Raw genomic sequence first — 24,283 nt, forward strand, 5'->3', positions numbered from 1 at the left:
CAGCAGCCTAGCTCCGCGGGCCAGATTAAAAGGTCCGCCGGGCCGTAGTTTGCCCATTGCTGCCCTATTGCCTGTCACCTGGTGGGCAGTGTGCTCCGGAGCGCAGCCAAGGTGAAAAAGAGCCGCATGCGGCTCTGGAGCCGCGGGTTGCCGACACCCGGTTTAGAGGAACAGTGTTAATTCCCTATAACTTTTTCTACTTTGCTACAAGTGACCTGTAAGGCAGGTATATAGTTACAGCTGCTAGAAGGATTGAGTCCTTTTTTTGTCCTTGACAGCAGTACACACACTTTATGAATTTACAATTCTTTGTAAATTACAGTATATAGAGAGCCCAGATTTACTTTAAAGTGAAACTGAAGGTTCAGATTTTTTTTTTTTTTAATTAAAATAACAAACATGCCATACTTACCTGCTCTATGCAGTGGTTTTGCAGATCAGCCCTGTTCCTTCTCTTCTCGACTCCCCCACACAAACTCAAGGCTCCTTCCCCGATTGCTCTGGGGGCACTCGTGCATGCTTGCTCCTGAGCCGGCCCTGTACCTCTATAGAATACACAGAGCGTGGTTTCTCCCTCCCCCCACAGCCTGTGATTGACAGCAGTGAGAGTCAATGGTCTGTCTGAGCCCATTGGTGTGTCTCAGCCAATGAGGGAGAGACCTGGGAGAGCTGCTGCTCTCATGCACATCCCTAAATTGAGATCAGGTTCACATAAGTATTAGGTGGGAGCTGAGGGGGAAGCTGCACAGTGAATGTTTTTTTACCATCATGCACAGAATGCATTAAAGTATAAAAAAACCTTCAGCCTTTAGAACCACTTTAAAGCTGAAATCCTGGCATTAACTTAATTAACAATTATCAATAAACGTGGAGGAAAAGAATTCTACAGAAAGCACAATGATAGGTTGTAACTACTAAAATCTGTTTGTTGATTTGGTTGTGCACACTCCAAAGCTAGGAGACACTGTGTGAGGTCAGTCAGTTGATAAGGCAGCAAATTTTACCTTCTGACCCAAACAGAGGAAAAAAAAAAAATAAGCCGTCACAGCCCAAGTAAAATCAAGGAGTCGGTTTTTGTGAGAATATTCAATGTGCTGAAAAAATTCCAGTATGTAGTTCCAGAATATACATTTCTCCAAAGTGATGCATTTATTTACACATTAAAAGTATGTTACAAATGGCTTAAACATTCACATTTTTTTAAATTATTTATCACTGTGATGGCCTAGGGGCCCAAACTCTACATTTTTATCTCTGGTTACTGCCTTCAGTCATTTGAAGATTAATAACTGTGAACATGAGGCATCTATTAGCGATAAATCACAATGTATATATTAACAAAGGCAAAAGAAGTTAGAATTGTGTTTGTTTTGAAATTCATGCACACCACAGCACTAGGAAGTAGAGATGTGGAACACTTTAATAAGGCTTATGTGTAGGCTGTAGTCTTTGTATGCCTCACAGATTGTGAGCAAATACCAAACGTGCCAAAAAAAAGCCCTAACAAGAGCTTGTATTAAGGCAAAAAACATTGTGTGAAGCCCACTGTGAATTTAACTGCACCCTGAAAAAAAATGGAACTCCTCCAAGTAAGCTGGGAGCAGTCCACATGACCCCATACTTCCAATGACCACAACCACAGGTCCTAACAGAAATGAAAAGGAGTCCAGAACTGGTACTTAACAGCAATGTAAGAGGGGTCGGCAACAAATTATCGCAAATCCGGGAACTCTGCAATCAGGTGACAGACACAACAACTTTCTGACTGGCCACTATGTCTTCCAGCTTTTTCTTTATCTTCAGGAAATGCCGCTTGAACTCCAGACCATCACCCTGCAAAAGAAAACCCAAATCTTTATATTTGGGGACAGGGTAGATCAAAATTCCATTTGATCCTTTTAGGACCGGGTTTCTCAATCTTTTTGCATTTGCTGTACCCTTTAATATTATGCATCTCGAGGCACCCCATTCTAAAATGTACAACAAAAACTTAAACTAATAGTTTTACATAATGCAGCAACATCCACATGTATAGGACACCCAACATTGGAGGCAATTTATTCTTCCAAAGCAAATACACCTTTGCACACATGTACTGACTAGTATACCAATGTTTCTCTTCTCCCTCACTCGGCTAATGTGACCCCAGTGCCAATAAAGAGATGAAGAGTGGACGGGGAGGGGCAAACAAGAGTGCTTGCAGGTGTCCAACGTCCTCAACTGATGACATCACTTGTTGTTTGGATGCAGGAGACTAGAAGGTTGTAATGAGCACAACGAAAGCCTCTGACTTTGTGTAGCTAGAAAGGCCGGCTTGAATACAGTTTGAATATGTAGGTATTTTGCCTGGGCATCCTGGTTGTAAAAGGTTGCTTTAAGAGAGAGACTGACCATTTTCTATGTTTCCAAAAAAAAAAAAAAAAAAGGCAAATTTTAATAAGGTCCCTGGAATCTAAACTTCCAGGGGCCTTATTGAAAATTGCCTTTTTTTTTTTTTTTTTTAATATGTGTATTTATTTTTTCCAAAAAGAAGGCCAAGTTCATCTTTTGGGAAAAAATAAATACACATATTTTTGCAGAAGAATAAAAATTGCATCCATTATTTTTTCCCCAATGAGCCTGCAAAGAACAGTCCTTCAGCTTTCAGCCAGTACCTCTGTATGGACTGTCAGTTTAAAAGGCTTGTGAATGAACTACATAGGCACTCATCAGTGCCCTCACAATTCATTGAGAGCTACAAGACATCTGCATGTTGGCAGATGGGACTTGTAATTGTGTAATTCACAGATTGCGGTGAATGAATGATACAGCTGTGTGGGTAAAACCCTGCACAGTTGCACTGCTTTTAAAATGTGACAGCGGCTGAAGGGGAGGATCGGGGTGAGAGAACATGTGCTGGAGCACGTTTCACCCTAAATATGGGTGTAATGTGTATTATGCTACAAAAGGAGAACTTTTCCTTTAAGATAAATCTGAAGTACAGAGGTTTCCATCGAGGGGCTCCTTCTATAAATTCTAGGTGCCTGGCTTTCTCTAGTCACAGAACATGGACAAGCATGCAACCAATGAAATCAGGACTCAATCTTCACACTTGGGGCCAGGTAAGTAACTCCATGTATTAGTATGACAAAAAGGCAACTAATATTTTTAAAACAAAGTTATAAGGCAGCCCCCGTCTTCACACACACAAATACGTGTTTACTATAATGAAGGGGCTACAATTTGACTCTACTAACCCTCCCCCCCCCCCCCAAAAAAAAAAAACCAACAAAAAACAGACATCAGGATTTCTTAATTAAAACACAAAATACCAAGAGAGTGCAATCAGATTTCAGTAGTTTGCAGGTGACAACTGGATATTAGATCTAAGATTCAATGATCAGTCAGCAAAACACTGTATAAACCAAGTACCTTTGAAAGGCGAAAATCCAGTAATATTCTTTCCTCCATCTCCACCAAATTAACCTTAAATATTAATTTGTTATTTCGCCTGTCAGTTGTTGAAAGTGTCACCTGGTACAAAAACACAACAAGACAAGTTCATCATACAAGAAAAAAAAAAAAAAAACTGCAGGTATGAGGATAAAGTATACCTGAAGACAAAAATCCCTTCTGACTCTTTCCTTTTGGATACAGTAGGGAGTAGCAAAAAAACAAAAACACATATTCAAATTTTATTTTTTGCCATCTGCAGCCACTGAAGAGATTTACCTTTACTTCCCGACCTGCAGACACAACAGAACGTGAAAGAAAATCTGTTCATAGCGCAGGAAACCCCCCCTTGGGCAGTTGTCAGTGGACCAAGTAACCCCACTGAAGATTTACCTACTATTCCTATTCTGATGACAACTCCACATTTTGTCCTTTTCCTCACTTTTCTGCTCTGAAAATAAAATAATCCCCCTGCTCTCCCATCCTATAAGGAGGTTCCCAGTACTTGAGTTTAATAGAATACAACAGAACATGATTTGCTTAGCAGTACTGATCGTGTTCTGGTGTGTTCTAGAACTATTGAACAACTATTCATGCGCTCATATAGGATGGCCCTGACCACGCTAATCTTTTTTAAACAAATTTCTATACTCAAGTTGTGCACCAAGCTTCTAATTTAGAATAGAAGGATAAACATGGAAAGATGCACAATAGCTGAACAAGATGATTAATGAACTTGCCTGATTGGCACAGCCTTTCCTCCACACATAACCCATTTTTTCGCAAGCGTCCTTCAGATTATTATAAGTACTTTCAGCATCGACGTTGGTGAAGAACCGGGTCATCCTTTTCACTAAACGCTGCCATGGGTTCTGTGGGGGTTTTATAATAAAAATGACAGCGTTGAAAAAAGTTTCAGGCAGATACAATGAAACAGATGACTGATCTAATACCTGCATAAAAGTGAAATATGAGAATTGTTAGAAAATTGTGTTGGGCTTACCTGGGAGGCACCAGGGGTACCCAGCAGCTGGCTGCTTAGCAGCATGTTTTCTGGACAGGCTGGTTGAGAGAAACTAATTCCTTTACCCTGCACCAGGCTGTCTATATTACAGGAGCTACTGTCCCAGGCCGGGAGGGCTGTGCGAGGCTCAGGCTGTGTGCTGGAATACGTTGTCTTCTCATCACTGCACAGCAAAGCAAAAGGATTGGTTAGTGCCTTGTACACAAGTGAACACTGTGAACAGTATGGAATACTATATCTGAACAGTAATTATTTGAAAAACTTATAACATAGTAAACATTTCATCACTTATAAGATGTTTAACCTACAGTGCAAAGTTGTTGGCTTGACTGACAAGGAATACCATCTACACCAGGGCTTAACATTTCGAGTCTAGACCTACTAGCCAGGCACAAACCTTACTCTCCACCAGTTGCACCACCCAGCCTTGCCCAGGTCCGCCCCTGCCCCCCCCCCAACCACACCCCCTTAAAGCTTATGAAATTAAATTTTTCTTTAGAATAAAGAGTCCAAAATATAAAACTGTATACAGTAATGTATATCCCAGCTCCCCTGTACTCCATTATAGTCATATGACATGTATACAGTACTTACTCCACGAGTCCCCCACGGCGGCGAGAGGGTGTCTCCTCTCAGTGGAGGACAGCGGACCTCTCCTGCACCTGTCCCCTCAGCGGCGGTGCCGAAGAAGCCGTAAACCGGAACTCAGAAACCGGAACTCGGCTTCACAAGGAGACTTGGAGGGCTGCCGCTCCATCATCTGTGCTCGCTGCTCACCGTTAAAGAATTTCTCCTCGCATTTGCAAGCAGCTTTTTCAAGCCCTGATCTACACTGAACACAGAAATTCCACCACAGGAAACTCATTTTGTGTACCCTTATTCTTTTTTAGTGTTCTTGTGTACTGCAAAAAACATTTCTTTACTGAGCAGCAACAGGAGCCCCAAAACTCAAAAGCCAACCTGCATAGTCAAAGTGGCTGCAAGAAGTCCTCCAGAAAATGTGGGGCCACTACATAGATTAAAAGAGAAGTATGGCCAAAGTTTGCTTGGTTATCTTTCTCATGTTGGTCACGGGTGTGCACTTACTTTAGCACTCCTGTAACCCAGAATCAGCCAACGGGCTAAAGTCTGATGTCACAGAGCCGCTTCAGTAATGTCAGGATCCACCCAGATTTATGACCAGCAGCTGACCCAGCCTCTCAGCATACCGCTAAGGCAGCAGCTCCTGCCCGCTCCACAGCCGGCACTTCAGTGAGCACTCCAGTCTGTACAATATATTAGCCCGTAAAAAAAAGCTAACATACCAATGCTGTGCAGTAAACTACAGCACAAGCAAACCCAGGTCAAGACTAGCATTTAACTTTCCTTCTTTAGCTTGCAATCACACCTTTATACTTTCATCAACAAAGGCTCTTAAGTAATATGGTTACTGAAAGAAGAACTGGCCTGTGACAGAGATAAGACTTGTCCGCATCACTACGTATGTGTTTGCTGAGAATTTCAGATGTTTCTGTTGCACCCCCTGAGCATATGCGGTGTCTTTTCACACCTATTGAGAGGACATAAAAGGAAAAATAAAAAAATGTGAGAAATCAGAAACTCACTAAATACTGATAGCATTACATAAATTCACCCACCATTGAAGACTAGTAATTCATTGGAAAAAAGGTATGATACAATGAAAACCCTGTGGTGCAAGCAATCGCAGGCAATTTTAGTCATGCATTATAGCAACTATAACTAGTCATCATCCTAATGGAATTTTAGAAGTTAAGGGAAAAAAAAAAAAAATGAAAGGCTGCCAATGTTGACCTCTCTATCTGAAAAAGCGGTCATGCTGACCTCCTTTTGAACCCGCTTCGAAAAAACTAAAAGGTTCCGCTCCAGGCTCCTCTGTATGGATGCGGGTGCTGGCTGCGAAGAGCCTGTCCCAGCTCGGTGCAATAGGCAGGAGAAGGGAATGTCCCAAACGATGCTCACACTTGGGACGGTCTCTTCTCCTTCCAAATCCTGACTTTCTTGCTTCGATCATTTCTGAGGCACTGTCCTTAAGAAATAGTGACTTTGTTTTAACTTTCTTATTTGGTATGTAAGTGCCTAAAGAAGAATTGAAGACACAAGGCCAGCAGCAGACTGGCACCTAGCATTGTGATATAGGAGATCAGCAATGGTATCCTCCATAATCACTCACATGAGAGACGTTTTCTTTAACTACAACAAAGAGCACATGAAGTGAACAAACTTCAAACCCCAAAGACAATATATATATATCAATGTTTCCCTGTAACTCACTTGAAAAATTCATCCATAGTCTCCGATATGGGGGTTATTAAAAGCAGACCCTACTCAGTAAGAACTCACAAGGCAAAATTTTCAAGACTTTAACACAAGGATAAGGTTCTCTACTTTAGCCAAGTTATTATAATTTTACTATATCATGGAATCAAAATCGCTCACTTATGAAAATAATTACACTTATCCTGATGCCTTAGCTTTGTGAATTGAGGTAATATAGGTTTAAAATTACGTCCAAGTTATTTTTTTTTTTTTACATACAGTATTGTGAACAAAGGATCTGATCTCTACCAGCATCTGTGTAAGCACAATACGGAACTAATCAATGTACCCCTTTACCTTTCTTCAGGGTTTTGGTAAACCATCGTTCTTTCTTGATGTCTGGAACAGCAACTCTCGTACTGGGATTTTCTGTTAGGATTTTACACAGCAGCGCTTGAAAAAGAAGACAATGCAGATAATACTTTAAAACATTTTTTTTTATACTGCTAATAAAGTTACAATCATAGCTGAATTATCTTCTAATAAAATTACAAAAACATTTTTTAGGCAGCTAAAATATATGCAAGCCCTGAAGGTGCCTGAAAATTATCAAAAGATTTACAACACAGGTTCATAATTTTATTCTGTACCTGTCAATTTCCAATGCAACTTTAAACTGATTGACTGTTTTTCTCCCTACTAGCTCTATACATCTACCATAAAACATTTACAGAAAACCAAGCTTTAAAAGGCACTTTTCACACGAACAATATGATCAGGTTCCCTTGTCAGTTTTTCAGGAGAACCTGACTGGATGGCCCATGCATCCCTATGGACTGGCGGGTGTAAGGTGACTTGTGTCCATCCATTTACACCCACCAATCTCCAATCCTATTCGGTGAAAAAAAAAAAAAAAACCCACAGAAGGGGATCAGTTCTCCACCGTGTAGACGGATCAGATCAGGGGCAGTTGAGTGTAAACAGACAGCTTGTTTGTTTACAACTGACCACCCACAGAGCACAGCGGGCTGTGTCCTTGTACACTCTGCATAAACTGAGCAGACACAGACCTGTCATCTTCTCTTTCAGCTCAGCAGGGGATCAGCAGACAGATTCCCTTCTGAGCAAAGCAGATTCCGCCTCAATTAAAAGGGGCCTAAGACTAATGCAGGCCATACATGGTTCGAATTCCAAACAAATATTCGGACGAAAATCAGACCCAAGAATAATCGGCCGATTTTTGCTCTGTTAGTGGGGCAATGGCATAGGACGATTTTCGTGGTTTCTCCCCATTTCGTTTATCGGGCATGCTGGAAAATTTGTGAAAAACAAACGATTTTCGAAAATCATTGGTGGCACCATCGGATTACAGAACGAACGACGTTTCGATTTCCGGACGAAAAATCGTTCAGAATTCAAACCATGTATGGCCTGCATAAGGCCTACAGCAGAAATCAAGCCTGTTTTTGGCAACAACTTCTCAGCAACAGGAAAGATTACCTGCTTCAACATCACTGCATGCCTGGCCAAAATCTTTCACACACAAGAAAATGATGTTTCAATGAGGAAGCGAGTCCATAACGATCATGTTTCCATCGAATTTGCTAAACTTACACAGGCCAAATGTTTCTTTAAAGTTTCTCTAACATTAAAGATTTGTTAAACCAGTGCCAGTTTAGTTTCTTGAGAACAATTTAAGGTCAACTCTCTTACTCATCATATATTCTTACTCTTTGAATTAAAAAGAGTTGATGAGTATTACACCAGCAATAAAACGTGAAGAAGCATTTCAGAATATTTTTTAATATTCAAAGCAAATTTTTGTTTGTAGAAACATTCACAAGACAAATTACTGCAAAGAAAAAGCAGATTACCAAGAGGTAAGGAGTCAATCTTTTTCCATGGATTAAGGTAGTGTTTTGACTCTTTCCAGTCACAATATTCTTGACATGCATCGTTAGGCTGATCCCATGGCAGCTCTGCATATGGTGATCAGAAAGAAAAGTATGAAGTAACACACGGTTTTATAGATAGGCAAACCAACCTATAACACAATTTAAAAAAAAAAACAAGAAAATGAAAAATAAAAAAAAAGGAGAAAAAAAAAAGAGTATCCAGCACATGTAAATAGACATTTTTTAGTACAGGACAAGAATAGTATTTAGGTTTCAGTCTTTTCTATTAAGAGGCAATCATAGTCTTTATAGCAAACATTTTGACAAACCACTTAGGCTCATTTCAGACTAATGCGGGTCATGCAGCCCGCGTTTGCTCGGGCACGGCAGCCCATTCATTTCTTGGTCCTGTACACATGTCCTGGTGTTTTGTGTGTCCTATGGATCAATAAATATACACTATATTCATCAATCCTCCAGTGTGTGGCTGACCCTTCTTCCTGTAGCCCCATTCATTTGACTGGGCTGCTGTGCGCACATTTCCTGCACAAAAAAAAAAGTTCCTTTGAAAAAAAAAAAAAAAAAAAAAACAGCCGCAGGGAAACCGCATTGTTTTTTTTTGACCATGCGATTTCCATGCAGTTCCCAAACCCACAAACATGTTGCGGGCTGAGATGCATGGGGGTGCCCGGGCGTCTCATAAAAGCAGTGCTATTCGGCTGCAAGTGGTTGCAGGTGCAGGAATAGATGCGTTTCCGGCACCCGCAACCAGCCCGTAAAGTGTAAACCTAGCCACATGACCATGGTGTCCAGCGTTCATGCAGCCGATTACTTAATTAGTGGGTACAGGCAGATTGGGTCTACAAAGAAATTTTAATTTGGATGTTAGAAATATTAAAGTGGAGCTTTAGTCAGAAAATTAAGTCCTGCTAGATGACTTTTGCAGGTATAGCTATGTAAACATTAAAAATACGTGTCTATACGGTTTCAAATCCAGTAATACAGTGGATCACCCTGGCTCTGCACATGCTCAGTTGCTATTTCTCAGCACTGCTGAAAATGCAAAGGCCGATCTACTGACAGACTAAAGATTTACTCCTATTCAAGGGTTCTGGGCTTCAGCAAAATGCCGCCTCCAGCAAGAGGAAACATGGAGCAATGCTGGAGGCAATTTACAGCAAACACTAATTTCAGTTGCATAAATATTAATGTGGAATGTATTTTCATTGCTAAAGAACATTATTTTTTATCAAGTTGTTATGCGTAAAGTTCTGTTATAATTGCGCAACTGGTCTTACTTTCAAAGAGCAAAAGGGGCAATTAAGCGTGCCTAATACATACTTCAGAGGTATGTCAGCACTTATCAGGAGTAGCTAAAACTGAACTGCCTAAATAAACTCACTTCAACAAAGCAGTTATCTAGTTTTCCAGCAGCCCCCCTCACATGGCGTTAGAATACAGTGAGGCAGGATATAGGACGTGCTAACTTGTAGTGAAGAAGGTAAAGAATATCACAGAACATGCAAAAAATCCTGAAGAAATTGTTGAGCTTATCTAGCTCAGGGAACAAAACGGAAATTTCTTCTGCCTATTTTTAAGAGCTGTATTTTTCCCTCTTTACGGTTTCCTATCTTTATACAATTACACACCTTGAACCATTCTGAACAAAAATACCAACATTGCAAATTTTTACCAAAGCACAAATGTTGCCCTGTCTTCAGTGTTTGGTAATTTGATAAATATTAACAGCTTTCTATGGGAAAGATGAATTTGGACCCAACTGAGATCACCTAGAAATATGACCCTTCGCATGATACTGTATGTTTACATGTCCTATGTTGGTATACATTACCTCCAGCTAACATTGCTGTCAGAACAATCCCACACGACCAAATGTCCACAGGTTCAGCATGAAATGCTCTCTGCTTTATCAGCTCAGGTGCTACATAGGGCAGCGTCCCACACATCTTGTTCAGTAGTCGCTCCCGTCCATTATGTCTGAACACGGTAGCCAAGCCAAAATCGGAAATCTTTAGCTGATCTGAAAAATACATACAATTACTACTGAGCTGTGGAAATCAAAAACATATACAACAAAAGAGAGAATTATTTGGGTTAGGACAGGTCAGTTTTTGCCTTTAATACCTACAATACAAAATAAATTTTTTTCATTAAAGCCTCCCAAATGATTGCTTACCGCCTTTCTCTCCCAATGCCCTCTTATATCTCTTCTAATAGTTGTGCAACTCCACTCGCAGCAGCAATTCTCCATGCTTCTCCTTATTCATGAAATCTGGGCAATCGCTGAGCACACTGGGTTCATTCACTACGCTACACTGTGGAACAACTTTCCTGAACTAGCCAAATTAGAAGGGTTTGATACTTGGAAACAAGCTGGCATCCTATTCATTTACTAACTACACCACAACAACGTTCTATCATCATTCCAGACTTTATCAGAGCAATAACACTCAATTTTTCGAAAAGTGAGCTCTTAGTATTCCCCCCAGCCCGTGCCCCCTCCCCTGACTTCTCCATCAAGATCAATAACACAATCATCAGTCCCTCCCCTGATGCCAGGGTACTAGGTGTAACCCTAGACTCCCATCTGTCCTTTCAGCCCCAAATCCAATCACTGTCCAAATCTTGTAGACTTCACCTCCGCAACATCTCCAAGACACGCCCCTTCCTAACCTCGGAAACCACTAAGCAACTTATTCACTCCCTTATTATATCATGCCTTGACTGTTGTAACTCCCTCCTTGTTGGCTGACCTCATCGCAGGCTATCCCTTCTTCAGCCTATCATGAATGCTGCTGCCAGACTCATCCACCTTACTAAACGTTCTGTTTCAGCCACCCCTCTCTGCCAATCCCTCCACTGGCTTCCCATTGCCCAACAGATAAAATTCAAAACATTTATAAAGCCATTTATAACTCTGCCCTAAATTACATCAGCAATCTTGTCTCCAAATATCACCTAAACCGTACTCTCCGCTCCTCGCAAGACCTGCTCTTTAGCTCCCTTGTCTCCTCCTCCCATGCTCGTCTCCGGGACTTCTCCAGAGCTTCCCCCATCCTATGGAACTCTCTACCCCAATTTATCAGACTATCGCCTACTCTGCTCACTTTTAGGCGATCTCTGAAAACCTCTCTCTTCAGGGAAGCCTATAATGCCCTCAGCTAATAATGGAATCTTCTACTCTTCCTACCAGTCCATCCCCCACAGTTACTACCTTTTGTACCACTAGCCCCTCCCTCCTAGATTGTAAGCTCCCAGGATCAGGGCCCTCCTATCCCTCTTGTATTGAACTGTATTGTTGCTGTATTGTCTCCCGTTATATTGTAAAGCGCTGAGCAAACTGTTGGTGCTATATAAATCCTGTATAATAAATCCTGTATAATAATATCACCTGACCAAACACTCGTTTTCAATATCTTCAACTCCGTCGTGCCCTACAGGTGCAATCCCATACTATTCCCCATGTTCACAATTCAACCCAAATATAAAAACAAACAATGGTGGTATCTGCACAAATAAATGAAGAGGGACTCATAGGTGACCTTTATTCTGTTCTGGTGGCTGTCTATAGTGCTAAGGTTCCTCCATGGTGTGGAGGGATAGGGACAGGACCCTAGGACCCATAGATGATGATCAATGGTCTAGCTTTGGAAGTCTTTGGTCTCTTTATCCCCACTCAAAAATTCACCCTGTAGTTCATAGTCTATCCCATTTATCACACCTGTAGAAGTGGTATTCATGAGGAACAGCAGCATCTCCCAGTTGTCCCAAGTAACCACTGGCACTTTAGTTTACATGCTTTGGAGGTGCCCTAAATTATTCCAGTACTGGACTATTAACATCTCCCACCCCGGACCCAAAAATAGCATTGTATCACATGTGCAGACTGTTTGTTTCATCAGTTCAGTCACATTTTTTCAAAGAAAAAAACGCAAGTTTTCATCAGTTTACCATTTGTTTTTTTACATCCACTACCAATGCAAAAAACGAACCTTTTGTCAGTTTTTTGGGCTTTGATCCATTTAAAAAAACGGATGTGGATGTGAACAGATCATCATCTGTTTACATTGGTTTTTACATAGCTATGCATAGATGTCCGTTTTTCATCATCTATGAATGGATGGATGAAAAACACAAACCATCCGCACAAGTGAAAGGGGCCCGTAAACATTATCTTGGAGAGATCAATATTGCTGCTGAGATTATTAGTTACTTGTTTGCTTTTTCTGGCCTGCAAATTAGTGTCTTTCTCCTACGCTTCTATCATTCCATCAATGAAAACAAGCAGTCCACAACATTCTTTGTCAGAGAAAAATTGGGATATCAGCCCGGGAGAGGCCCAAAAATTCTGTAAATTGCCATCTCCTTGGTTAGACTCTGGTGACACCTGTTACTTTTGCTGCTCAACATACCTTTTCTAGTTTTGCTTTGTTATAACTTATTACACCAAGTTACTATATGCATTTTGTAATATTGGGTTATCCCTGGTCTACTTCAATTTAACCATTACCTTTTTACAGTACTGTGCTACATTCTTCTAATGTCTGCTGGTTTTTGTGACTGATGTGTATCCTAATGATTACTGTATTGCATCATTGCGGTTTATAGTTGGAACACATTGTATTTTCTAGTGTATTAAAAAAATAAAAAAATGTAATAAAATTTATGGATTCAAAAAATACCATCCAAATGAGAAAACAACCCAAATACCACAAGGTGTTAAAAAAAAGAAAACAAACGAAACATGAGATTTACATTAAAAGGTATCAGTGGATACGCTTAATAAACCATCTTGAACAACTTGAGCGTTCACCATTACTATTAACTTCCACATCAGAAATGAGAAATGTTACATTTCCTACCTCTGTCATCTAGAAGCAAGTTTTCAGGTTTTATATCTCGATGTGTAATTCCAAGACCATGAAGATATTCCTAATACAATAACAAAGCCACATGCTAGTGAAGTTGCGTACAAAAAGATCTCCCATGACATGAAACAGAGAATGCAAATATGAACAAGACAAAAGAACTGCTCAATTATTTTTTATTTACACTAAAGGCCTGGAAAGAAATGCTAATGAAATACAGAAGAAAAACAAATACAACAGAGGAGAAAAAAAAGAAAAAAAAACACATACTATTTTATACTAAAGCTAGACACAAAAATGTTTAGTGTATCTCCCTTTTTTTTTTCCTTCATTAAAAAAAGTAAAAAGAGGATTAGGTAAAAAACAGAACACAGATTTTGTCGACATAGCTTACATCATACAGATTGTCCCCCCCAGCTGGTTCTGATAGCAATCGAGCGGTTAGTTAGCCCCTTCAGTTGCTATTACAAAAGAGCTGACTGGTGACTCTAAAAAAAAAAAACGTTGTGGTAGGCATCATCCCAGTATAACGGCTCCAACAGCAAATCACGTCGCTGAACTTGTTAAAGTATAAAACAAATCAACTATGTGCAGTTAGAACAGCAAATGAAAGCAGCTAAGCTTCCCTTACCACGCCAGCAATGAGCTGCTGGAAGAACTTCTGTGCCTCCTGCTCTGGCATACCCACATCTGGCTCTGGAACAAAAAAAAAAAAAAAAAAAAAATCACAAAATATTACCAACAGAGAGAGATCAATCCACAAGAACTTCACCTTACAAAGGAATTACAAACATCTCTTAATTTCAGAGATTTGAGATTAACAGTTTTCTTTTGGACTGTCAGCAAGAAAATTCACAGGTCAAGAAAAACAGATGATTTAACACTTTTTTTTAACGGCTTCCCATCTGCCCTATAGCAGAAATACTGCTACAGGGCGGCATGGGTGCGCAAAATCACGTATATATATATATGTGATTTTGCATTTCCGGGTAGGGGGCGTGAGTGTGCGCCTAACTGCACCACAATTCGCGGCCGTCAATCACAGATTCCTGGTGATTTCTGAGGATCTCCAATGGGGAGGAGGAATATTTTGTTTACTAAATATTCCTCCTACCTGTCAGCTCAGGCACACTGCTCTGGATGGCTGTGCACAGCACAGCCATAAAGAGAAGTGAGATTACAGTGAAACACACACCTAGTAACCCCTTCCTGCCCAGTGCCATTAGGCCAGTGTCAGTGCTTTTTTTTTTCTTTTTCAGCACTGATCACTGTATTGGTGTCACTAGGGAAGTCAGAGACACAAAGTCAGTTCCCCCCCAGTGTCAGAAAGTCTGCCGCAGTCCCGCTATAAGACGTTGATCGCCGCCATTACCAGTTAAAATGAAAAGGGAGAAAAAAAAATCCCAGTATATATACCGCCATTTGTAAACACTATAACTTTCATGTAACCAATTAATTTACACATATTGGGATTTTTTGTCAGCAAAGACATGTCACAGAATCCATTTTGGCATAAATTTATGACTAAATTTGATTTTTTAAATTTTTTTTACTGGACATGTTTAATACCAAAAAGTCAAAAATATTGTTTATTTTTCTCAAAATTGTAGGTTTTCTTTTTTTTAGAGCGCAAAAAATAAAACGCACAGGCGATCAAATAACACCAAAAGAAAGCTTTATTTGTGGGAAAAACAGGATGTAAATTTAATTTGTGTGCAGCGTTGCATGACTGCGCAATTGTCAGTTAAAGTAATGCAGCGCCGTAACGCAAAAATGGCCTGGTCAGGAAGGGGGGTAAATCCTCAGGAGGGAAAGTGGTTAAGCAAAAATTCCTTTAGCAGGACAAAAAACAAAAACAAAAAAACCTGGGTACCTCCCAAACCTCTGCAAACCACCTCTGAAAAAGTAATCTACCTGTGTTTTTTAAAGGTTTTCTTTTTCTTAGACATCAGTATAAAATTATTAAAAAGGCTGAAAATAATGTACACAAAACATATATACAGTTGTACTGCACAGAACAGTAATGTTTTGTTTTTTCCACTAAGGGCTCTTTCACACAGATGTTCTGATTAGGTCCGCCGGCCCGTTTTTCAGGCGGACCCAATTAGAGCCTCCATTCTCCTCTATGGAGCGGCGAGTGTAAACGGACAGGCGGTCTTTTTTCAACCGACCGCCCATTGAGGAGAGCGAGGAGCTCTGTGTCTGCTCTGCAGAGCTGTAATCCGCTTGCTCAGCGGTGATCAGAGGAGAGATCATCCGCTGAGCAAGTGGATCCCGTGGTAAAGGACGCTAAATATCACAACTTTGTACACATAAAATGTTTTATTAATATATTTCAGTAGTGTTCCTTTCAATGAGCTGCGCATGCCAAAAGCAAACAGAGCACCTACCAATCCTATCGAAGAGTTCACCTCCCCTGCAGTACTCCAGGAACAGATACTGAATGTTGCCTTCTTTGCGGTGCCCGAAGAACTTGACAATATTGGCGTGGTTAAGCATTTTATTGATACAAATCTCTTTCTTTATGTTTTCTGGACAATCAGCTGCTCGCTTCATATCCACAATTTTTACTGCCACCGCCTCTTCAGTTTTTCGGTTCACAGCCAGCTGTACTCTGACCGGAAAATAATTCCAAACATTAGGCTGCTCATCATAAAAAGGCTTATTTCAAAACACACATTTACAAATCTGCCAGGTAAATGCATTCATTTTTAAGGATCAGCTGTCCATTGTAACTAGAATCTCAAATCAGGCCTAAGAAAAAAATGGCAGCCTGAACAAGAGCTTTTCTCTGGTCATTGCAAAGAGGCAATACAAACTAAACAGCCTTTCTCAACCATTGTTGAATGGAGGAACCCTTGAAATAACCTTCACGTCTCAGAGAACCCCTCCACAATAATCGCTTCGCATTGACCACCAAATAATGTGATGGTCAGTGGGAAGAACGATCCAAATTAGTGTGATGGTCAATGGGAAGAAAGATCCTTACATTTGTGGTCAGTAGCAAGATTTCCCCCTTACAGATAGCTAAAAAGATTACTGGTCTCAATGATTACTTATTGGAGAGGCAGACATTGCTAAAGGAACCCTGTGACAGATCCATCTGGGACAGGGGCTTTTGGAGGAGACTGCAGGCTAGCCTCTTGCCTACTGACCATGGGCTCTGGCATCTGAGGGGGCTCTATTCTTTGGGAGGTGTGTGCCAGGGGGGACCTTTGGAGTAGTTTTTCGGATTCAAGTCCATGTCTCCCCAAAACGAACAGACTCCGAGAACTGGAGGACCAAAATACAGATTAGGGGTCTCTGTGCCCAAACCAGCATTGGCTGCTTCAAACTCCCTTCTAGACTGAGAGCAGATGTTAATATAATCAGCTCAAAACAACTTGCTGGCGAGGTCTCTTGCTGTAATCTGTTTATGAAGGCGATATACGTTTACTGTTGTGTCTTTCTCCCATTGTTAATTGAGTCACCTATTGTTTCTGTCTGTTAGCTAGTCCTCCTGGAGGTTCCTACATGATGGGATTAATCTTGTGTCAACCTGACCTAGTTACCTAATCAGTATAGGATGTTAATCCCAATGTGTAATATTTGTTTTTATTGTTCATGTGGGGACTGTCCCTATTTCTGAATAAAACATGTATTTCTCTTCAATAAACAAGATCCTGTTTGCACCTAAGCTAGTGTTGTCTAGTTCTTGGGTGCAATGCCCAGCTATAATACCTTGTTTCTGTGCCCCAGTGGTAAGGAAGCAGCTCTCTGACGGGGGCACCCAGGCAGTTTGTCACAAGCCCCTAATAACCTCAGGAGGAACCCTGTTTGTGAAAGGCTGATCTAGAACAAATGTAGCCAGTGTTCAGTAATACTTACTCTCCATAAGCTCCCTCTCCTAGTGTCTGTACCAGATCCCAGTCTTCAACAAATGGAATGGCCATGATTTATATCACTCATGTAGGGACGATTCACTGTGGAAAATGATTTAAAAACGCTGGTTTAATGTTTATAATAAACACATAAAAACATAAGGAAAATAAAAGGTTTGCAAGCTGTAGCCATAAGGTGACAAGATGTTAAAGTGGAGCTCCACCCAAAAGGGGAAGTTCCACTTTAAGCCTTTGTCCCCCACTCCCCATTAAAGATTGGCACACTTGGGGAGCGGGGGTGTGTGATTTTGTCCTCCCCGTAGAAGACTATGGGGCCATTCACAAAGCGCAGCACTTCTCGCGCATGCGCAGTGGGCACCTGGCTGTGAAGCCACAAGCTGTCACAGCCGGGTGCCCACAGTGAAGATGCCAGCACCAGGGAGAGAAGACGGCCGGTGAAACCAGCAGTGGTGAGGACACAGGTGTTTGTATTTTAAAATTCAGCAGCTGTTTTTTTAGTTTTTTTTTTTTTTTGGTGGAACTTCGCTTTAAAGGCCTTGTCCCCCGGTCTGCGCTAAGGATTCGCACCTTTGGGGAGCGGAAGTTCTCCTCCCCCTGCACTGCCCTGCAGTCTTCTTGGACACTCGAATGCGGGACCATGCTTCCGCAGTGAGCACCCGGCTGTGAAGCCACAAGGAGTCATAGCCGGGTTCCCACACTTAAGATGTCAGCTAGTGAACCCAGCTGCGGTGAGGACAATGCTGGATCCTAGGACAGGTGAGTGACTGTTTTTGTAGCTGCCGACTTATTTTTTCTCACCAGAGACTGAAGCTCCGCTTTAAAGCAACGGTCACTGGGTTAAAAAGAGTCATAAAGCAGGACCTTCAAAAGCACAGAGTTCATACTTACTGATCCCACTGACTATTCCTCATACAGAAGAGGAGGTTCAGCCAAGTAAAAAGATATCGCACATGTCAAGCTTTAAAATCACATGCGCCTGTGAAATGGTGACAAACTTCAGTGCTCAAAATTGTCCATAGGCAACACTGTGAAAGCGTCTACAGGTCATTGTTTTTGATTAAATAATGAATAGCAGCCCTAGAATTGCTGTTATCACTTTGCAGTAATATATAACATGCATACCACAATCGCTGTTTTCATAGGTCAACACTCCCAACACAAGTGTTTATGAAGAGGTTGTGTCCTCGAAACGCGTTAGCCAGTTGGTCATCCAGGGTTACATCGTATGGACTCAGATGTTGTTTGGATCATACATCTTGTTCAGTTTGACATGCCAGTGTTATTATGTCCATTGTGAGTATGATATCTATTTTGTTTCTTCAATAAATTATTTTAAATGATAGTGCACTAGGTCGGTGCACCCTTTTTCTGTTTCTCCATTTGTAACAAGCGTTTATGTACCTATGTGGGGGCAGGGGTGCTTTGAAAATTTATTTTTATTTTTTTTGTCACTTTAAACGTTTAAAGTGTTTTTTTTTTTCAATAACTTAATTCATATCACATAGGTGACCAATAGCCTCCTAAGTGATAGCATATAGGTTGTGGCAGGAGTGGTAGACCCCCTGATGTGTACCCTGTACTCCTCTGCAGCTAATAACCACAGATCATGCCTGTCTTCTCAGCCAGCTCTTCAGGAGAATGACAGCTCTGGATCAGGAAGGGACATATTGCTTCCTGGTTCATTCCTCAGGAGGATCAGCAAACAGGCGCTGGGACTTCCATGTTACAGGGGTTGTAGAAGAGATTGGACAGCTTCATAGCAGCCCTAAATCCCTTCCATCTGAAAGCCGACAAGACGGCTTGACGAAAGTACAAATATTCCCAGCCGCTATTTTAGCAGGTAATGTTTTTATTTATAAATGGCACTGGGGCTTAAGAGGTTAAAAAATAGCAGGGTTCATAGAAATAAGCCTCTCAGACTATGAATGTCAGAGTCCTCAATAGATCAGCCAGTCCCCAAATATCAGCCGCACCATGTTTTCCTCACCCCTTCACAGAATCATATGTGGGACACTGAAGCGATGTGCAGCCACCAATTAACATTTGTGTTTATAGGACGTTTCCTAAACACACATAAATGCACATAATGGTTTTTCAGAGGTGTCATTCAGACCTGCATTTAGGTGCAGTCAGTTTAGCTGTAGAACACCCCCATCACATCAAGCAGACTTTGAAATCGTGCGACTTACAGTGACCGGGGGACCTGCCGATTTCAGGTGCGATTTGCAAGACATCTGATTAAGATGTCTATGCAAATCGCACCAGAAGTAGTGCATGTACAGCTTTTGAAATCGGTGTGGCTCTGACATGATCGTTCCAATTGCAGACAATAAGGTGCGATTTGGCATGCGATTGCAAGTCGCACTAACCGAGCCGCCATTCGCAGCCTCAGCTGTCAATCACTAGGTCCCAGCCGGTGATCGCCGAGTATCTCTGACAGGCAAAAGACATGTATGCAAACAATACAGTTCTCTCCTGTCAGCTCCTGCACACTGCTTTGTATGGCTCTGCATACCAACATGCGTACAGTGAAGTACACACACAGCCCCCATAGTGAAGCAGCACAGTTAACCCTTTGATCGACCCAGATGTTAACCCCTATATGCCCAGTGCCATTAGTACAGTGTCAGTGCTTTTTTAGCACTGGTCACTGTATTGGTGTCACTGGAGATGTCAGTGACACCAAGTCAGTCCCCCCCCCCCCCCGTGTCAGAAAGCCCGCAGCAGTCCCGCTATAAGTCGCTGATTTTTTTTACTGGATACGTTTAATAGCAAAAAGTCAAAAATATTGTTTTTTTCCTCAAAATCGTCAGCCTTTTTTTAAATATAGCGCAAAAAAAAAAAAAAAAAAAAAAAAAAAAAAAAAAAACGCACAGGCGATCAAATACAACCAAAAGAAAGCTCTATTTGTGGGGGAAAAAAGGTTTAAGTGATTGGGTGTAACTATTTTTTGACACTTGTTTCCACTACAACTTTATGTCAAGTAAGGGACAAAAAGTTCCCTATATGACAAATTCTTTGTGATAGATTCTCTTTAGTGAAATATCGGGTATTATAGAACTCCCAGATGTCTCGCCTGCACTCCATTGAAGTTAATGGAGTGCAGATTGTGCTCCATTAGCTTCTTTACTGGTTCCAGCGACCAGGGAAAGAGACCAAAGAAATTGGAAGTAAAAGTAGAACCACTGCTTAGGTGTTCTTTGCAGCTAGAACCCCCCCCCCCGTGCTGTCACCATATGACATATGGTGGTGACAGTAAAATCGCTTCCCGACCGCCCTATAGTAGAAATACTGCTATATATGTGATTTCGCATTTCCGGGTACGTGCATGCACTACCCGTGCTGCCATTCGCGGCCGCAGCTGTCAATCACCGGGTCCCGGATAGTGATTACTCGCCAGTGCCTGGTGATTGCCGAGGATCTCTGACGAGGCAGGAGGGGGAAATGCAGCGTTGCATGACTGCACAATTGTCAGTTAAAGTAACTCCGTGCTATAATGCAAGTGGAGGGCAAGTGGTTAAAATGTGTTGACCTGCATCCGGTGTAAACAGACCCCAAGCCTGCATTCACACTTAGGGCTCGTTCACACTAGGCTGTTTTGCCAACGCTTGCCAAACGCCCCTATAGCGTTTGGCAAGCGTTGGTCCGGCGTTTGCGGAGCGTTTTTTAACGCTCGGCAAACGCTCCGCAAACGCCGCATGCGCGGTTTAGCGGCGGTTGCTAGGCGTTTGCCGAGCGTTAATAACGCCCCACAAACGCCTATAATGCAGTTTGAGTGGTGTTACCGCTCCGCAAACGCCCCGCAACCGCACCGCAAACGCCCGGCCGGAGCGGCACCATAGACGAGAATAGGAGGCTTCAAAGCCTCCTGACTCGTCCAGAGGCGTCCGTTTTGCCGCGACGCAACGCGACGCAAACGCTCCCGTTAGAACAGCACCATGTGCTGTAATGTGCAGAATTGGCAGAGGCGTTTGGGAAGCGGTAAAAACGCTTCCCAAACGCCTCTCTGCCGCCTGCACACAACGCTAGTGTGAACGTAGCCTTAGAGGTCATCAGTTTCGAGTTAACTGAATAACAGGCCTGGAATTAGTGCGGTCACACTGCTATGTGTAGTTGTAAGTGAAGTTTTTGAACACCCTGACAGGTGTATTTACATTTGTATGTGTGTGTAGGTGGGGGTGGGGTAGGCCCATTTTTTTTTTTTTTTCCAGGAAGGGGAGTTTCTAAGTGCTTGGATGTAACTTCACATTTCAACACTTTTCACTAAAACTTTATTTATAAGGCATAGGGTACAAAAAGTCCCCTTTGGGACAGGTTCTCAGAGTCATCAGAGTTCTTTTCAATCTCTGATATCTCATCTGCCCTCCACTGAAGCTAACAGAGTGTGCAGATTGCGCTCCATTAGCTTTTGCCCCCCCTGGCTGCAGAGGCCGGGAAAAGTGACAACAGAAAGGAAAGTGACATTATACACATTGCTTATGGGTTATTTGCAGCTATGGGAGATCCGTGAACAGATGTTTGCTGATCTCCTTCCTCTCCACCCAGGGACAACTCCTGATACATATCCTGAGTCCACAGGTAGGACAGCAGTGTCTGGGTAGCATGGGGGAAGGGGCAACAGGAAGCCAACAGTTGGCTTGTGGAGTGAAACCCTTTCCTGAGCGCTATAACTTTCACGTCAACCAATTAATTTAGACGTATTGGGATTTTTTTTTTAGCAGACATGTTGCAGAATTCATTTTGGACTAAATTTATGACGAAATTTGATTTTTAAAATTTTTCTACTGGACATGTTTAACCGAAGGACGGCTACAGCGTGGTCTTCTAATCCTGAGACAACATCCATGGATGTCATGTCGAGAACGTGCACCCGGGAGAGCCTGTGATCGCTGTGTCCCTTGGACACAGCGCATCACAGACTGAGGTAAGAGGCCAATCGCAGCGGCCCTTTACCATGTGATCAGCCTGTCTAATGACACGTGATCACTATATGTAAACACTGCAGGTCATCTGGGGATTGACAGATCCCCTTCCTTCACACAGAGACGAGTGCGAAGGAAGGAGACGTCTGTGCCATCGCCGTGAGTTTTACGGTTCTGCCCAGTGTTACACAGTGACCATCAGTGTTGCCACATCAGTGCCCACTGTCAGTGCTGCCACATCAGTGCCGCCACATCAGTGCCCACTGTCAGTGCCGCCACATCAGTGCCCACTGTCAGTGCCGCCACATCAGTGCCCACTGTCAGTGCCGCCACATCAGTGCCGCCACATCAGTGCCGCCACATCAGTGCCCACTGTCAGTGCCGCCACATCACTGCCCACTGTCAGTGCCGCCACATCACTGCCCCCCCCCAGTGCCGCCACATCACTGCCCCCCCCCAGTGCCGCCACATCAGTGCCCCCCCCCAGTGCCGCCACATCAGTGCCCCCCCCCAGTGCCGCCACATCAGTGCCCCCCCCCAGTGCCGCCACATCAGTGCCCCCCCCCAGTGTCAGAATGCCCGCAACAGTCCCACTATAAGTCGCCGCCATTACTAGTAGAAAAGAAAAAAATCCCCGCACATACACCGCCATTTGTAAACGCTATAACTGTCACGTAAACCAATTAATTTACACGTATTGGGATTTTTATCAGCAAAGACACGGAGCAGAATACATTTTGGCCGAAATTTAGGACGACGTTTGATTTTTTACATTTTTTTATTGGACATGTTTAATAGCAAAAAGTCCAGAATATTTTTTTTCCTCAAAACGGTCGTTTTTTTTATAGCGCAAAAAATAAAAAAGAAAGCACAGGCGATCGAATACCACCGAAAGAAAGCGTTATTTGTGAGAAAAAAAGAGAGACATAAATGTAATTTGGGTGCAGAGTTGCATGACCGCACAATTGTCAAAGTGACGCAAAAAATGGCCTGGTCAGGAAAGGGGGGTGAATCCTCTAGGGGTAAAAGGGATGAGGCGGTCCTACGCACCGCGACGCAGGAAAACGCAGCTCAGCACGAGTCGCGCTACAGTTGAGCTAACGCAGATCGTCCAATCAGATTGTAGCCTATATAGGGAGCCACACACAGCGATTTTTGGGCAATTTCACACCAAACTGCAAGATTGGGGGAAGACCACCGACCGGCAACACCTGTGAGTGGAGGAACACAGACACGACGGATGTCCCCTCCGTGACAGGACAGACACACTGTTGTTCGGGAATAGGTTCGCTTTGGGTAGCCGTCCCTTCCTCTGTCACACTCACCTCACCCGCTTCTTCACACCCGTCCGGGTGACTTTTCTCCTCAGGTCGTCTGTATGCCGGCTTTTCCCGCCCATTCGGCTTCGAAGGCTACGCACGCTGACGTCAGGACGAATGCCGGCCCTGCAGGGCGTCATGTGACCCGCAGCCTGTGCGTCTCTGTGAGGCGCCTCAGTGAGAGGAGTGAGGAGACAGTGCTAGTGTCCCGTATGTTGTGCGCACCTCACATAGTCATGGCCGACAGAACAAACATGAATCACCCCCATTAGTCCTATCATTAACCCTTCACCCTCCAGAGGATTTCCTCCCCTTCCTGACCAGGACTTTTTTTTTTCCGATACGGTGCTGAGTTACTTTAACTGACAATTGCGCGGTCGTGCAACGCTGCACCCAAATTAAATTTACGTCCTTTTTTCCCCCACGAATAGAGCTTTCTTTAAGTGGTATTTGGTCGCCTGTGCGGTTTTTATTTTATGCGCTATAAACAACAATTTTGAGAAAAAAACTATTTTTGGCTATAAAACACGTCCAGTAAAACAATTTCAATCAAATTTCATCATAAATTTAGGCCAAAATGTATTCTGCTCCATGTTTTTGCTTAAAAAAATCCCAATACGTGTAAATGAATTGGTTTACATGAA

General features: G+C 42.5%; 1 protein-coding gene across 1 annotated transcript; it reads right to left on the bottom strand.

The window, feature by feature from the left end:
• Positions 1–1,126: 1,126 nt before the first annotated feature.
• On the bottom strand, positions 1,127–23,856 carry CHEK1 (checkpoint kinase 1). Its single transcript, XM_089659006.1, has 13 exons — positions 23,646–23,856; positions 17,385–17,479; positions 15,908–16,131; positions 14,149–14,213; positions 13,512–13,581; positions 10,481–10,669; positions 8,608–8,712; positions 7,091–7,186; positions 5,903–6,005; positions 4,436–4,619; positions 4,173–4,304; positions 3,412–3,513; positions 1,127–1,833 (listed from the first exon to the last, which is right to left on the bottom strand). The coding sequence occupies exons 2-13, from the start codon at positions 17,447–17,449 to the stop codon at positions 1,738–1,740; spliced, it is 1,431 nt and encodes a 476-aa protein (XP_089515132.1). The 5' UTR covers positions 17,450–17,479; positions 23,646–23,856; the 3' UTR covers positions 1,127–1,737.
• Between the last annotated feature and the right edge of the window lie 427 nt (positions 23,857–24,283).

This window comes from Staurois parvus, unplaced genomic scaffold (assembly GCF_062004578.1).
Source record: "Staurois parvus isolate SC_StPar_1 unplaced genomic scaffold, SC_StPar_1.0 ptg001122l, whole genome shotgun sequence".
Lineage (NCBI taxonomy): Eukaryota > Metazoa > Chordata > Amphibia > Anura > Ranidae > Staurois > Staurois parvus.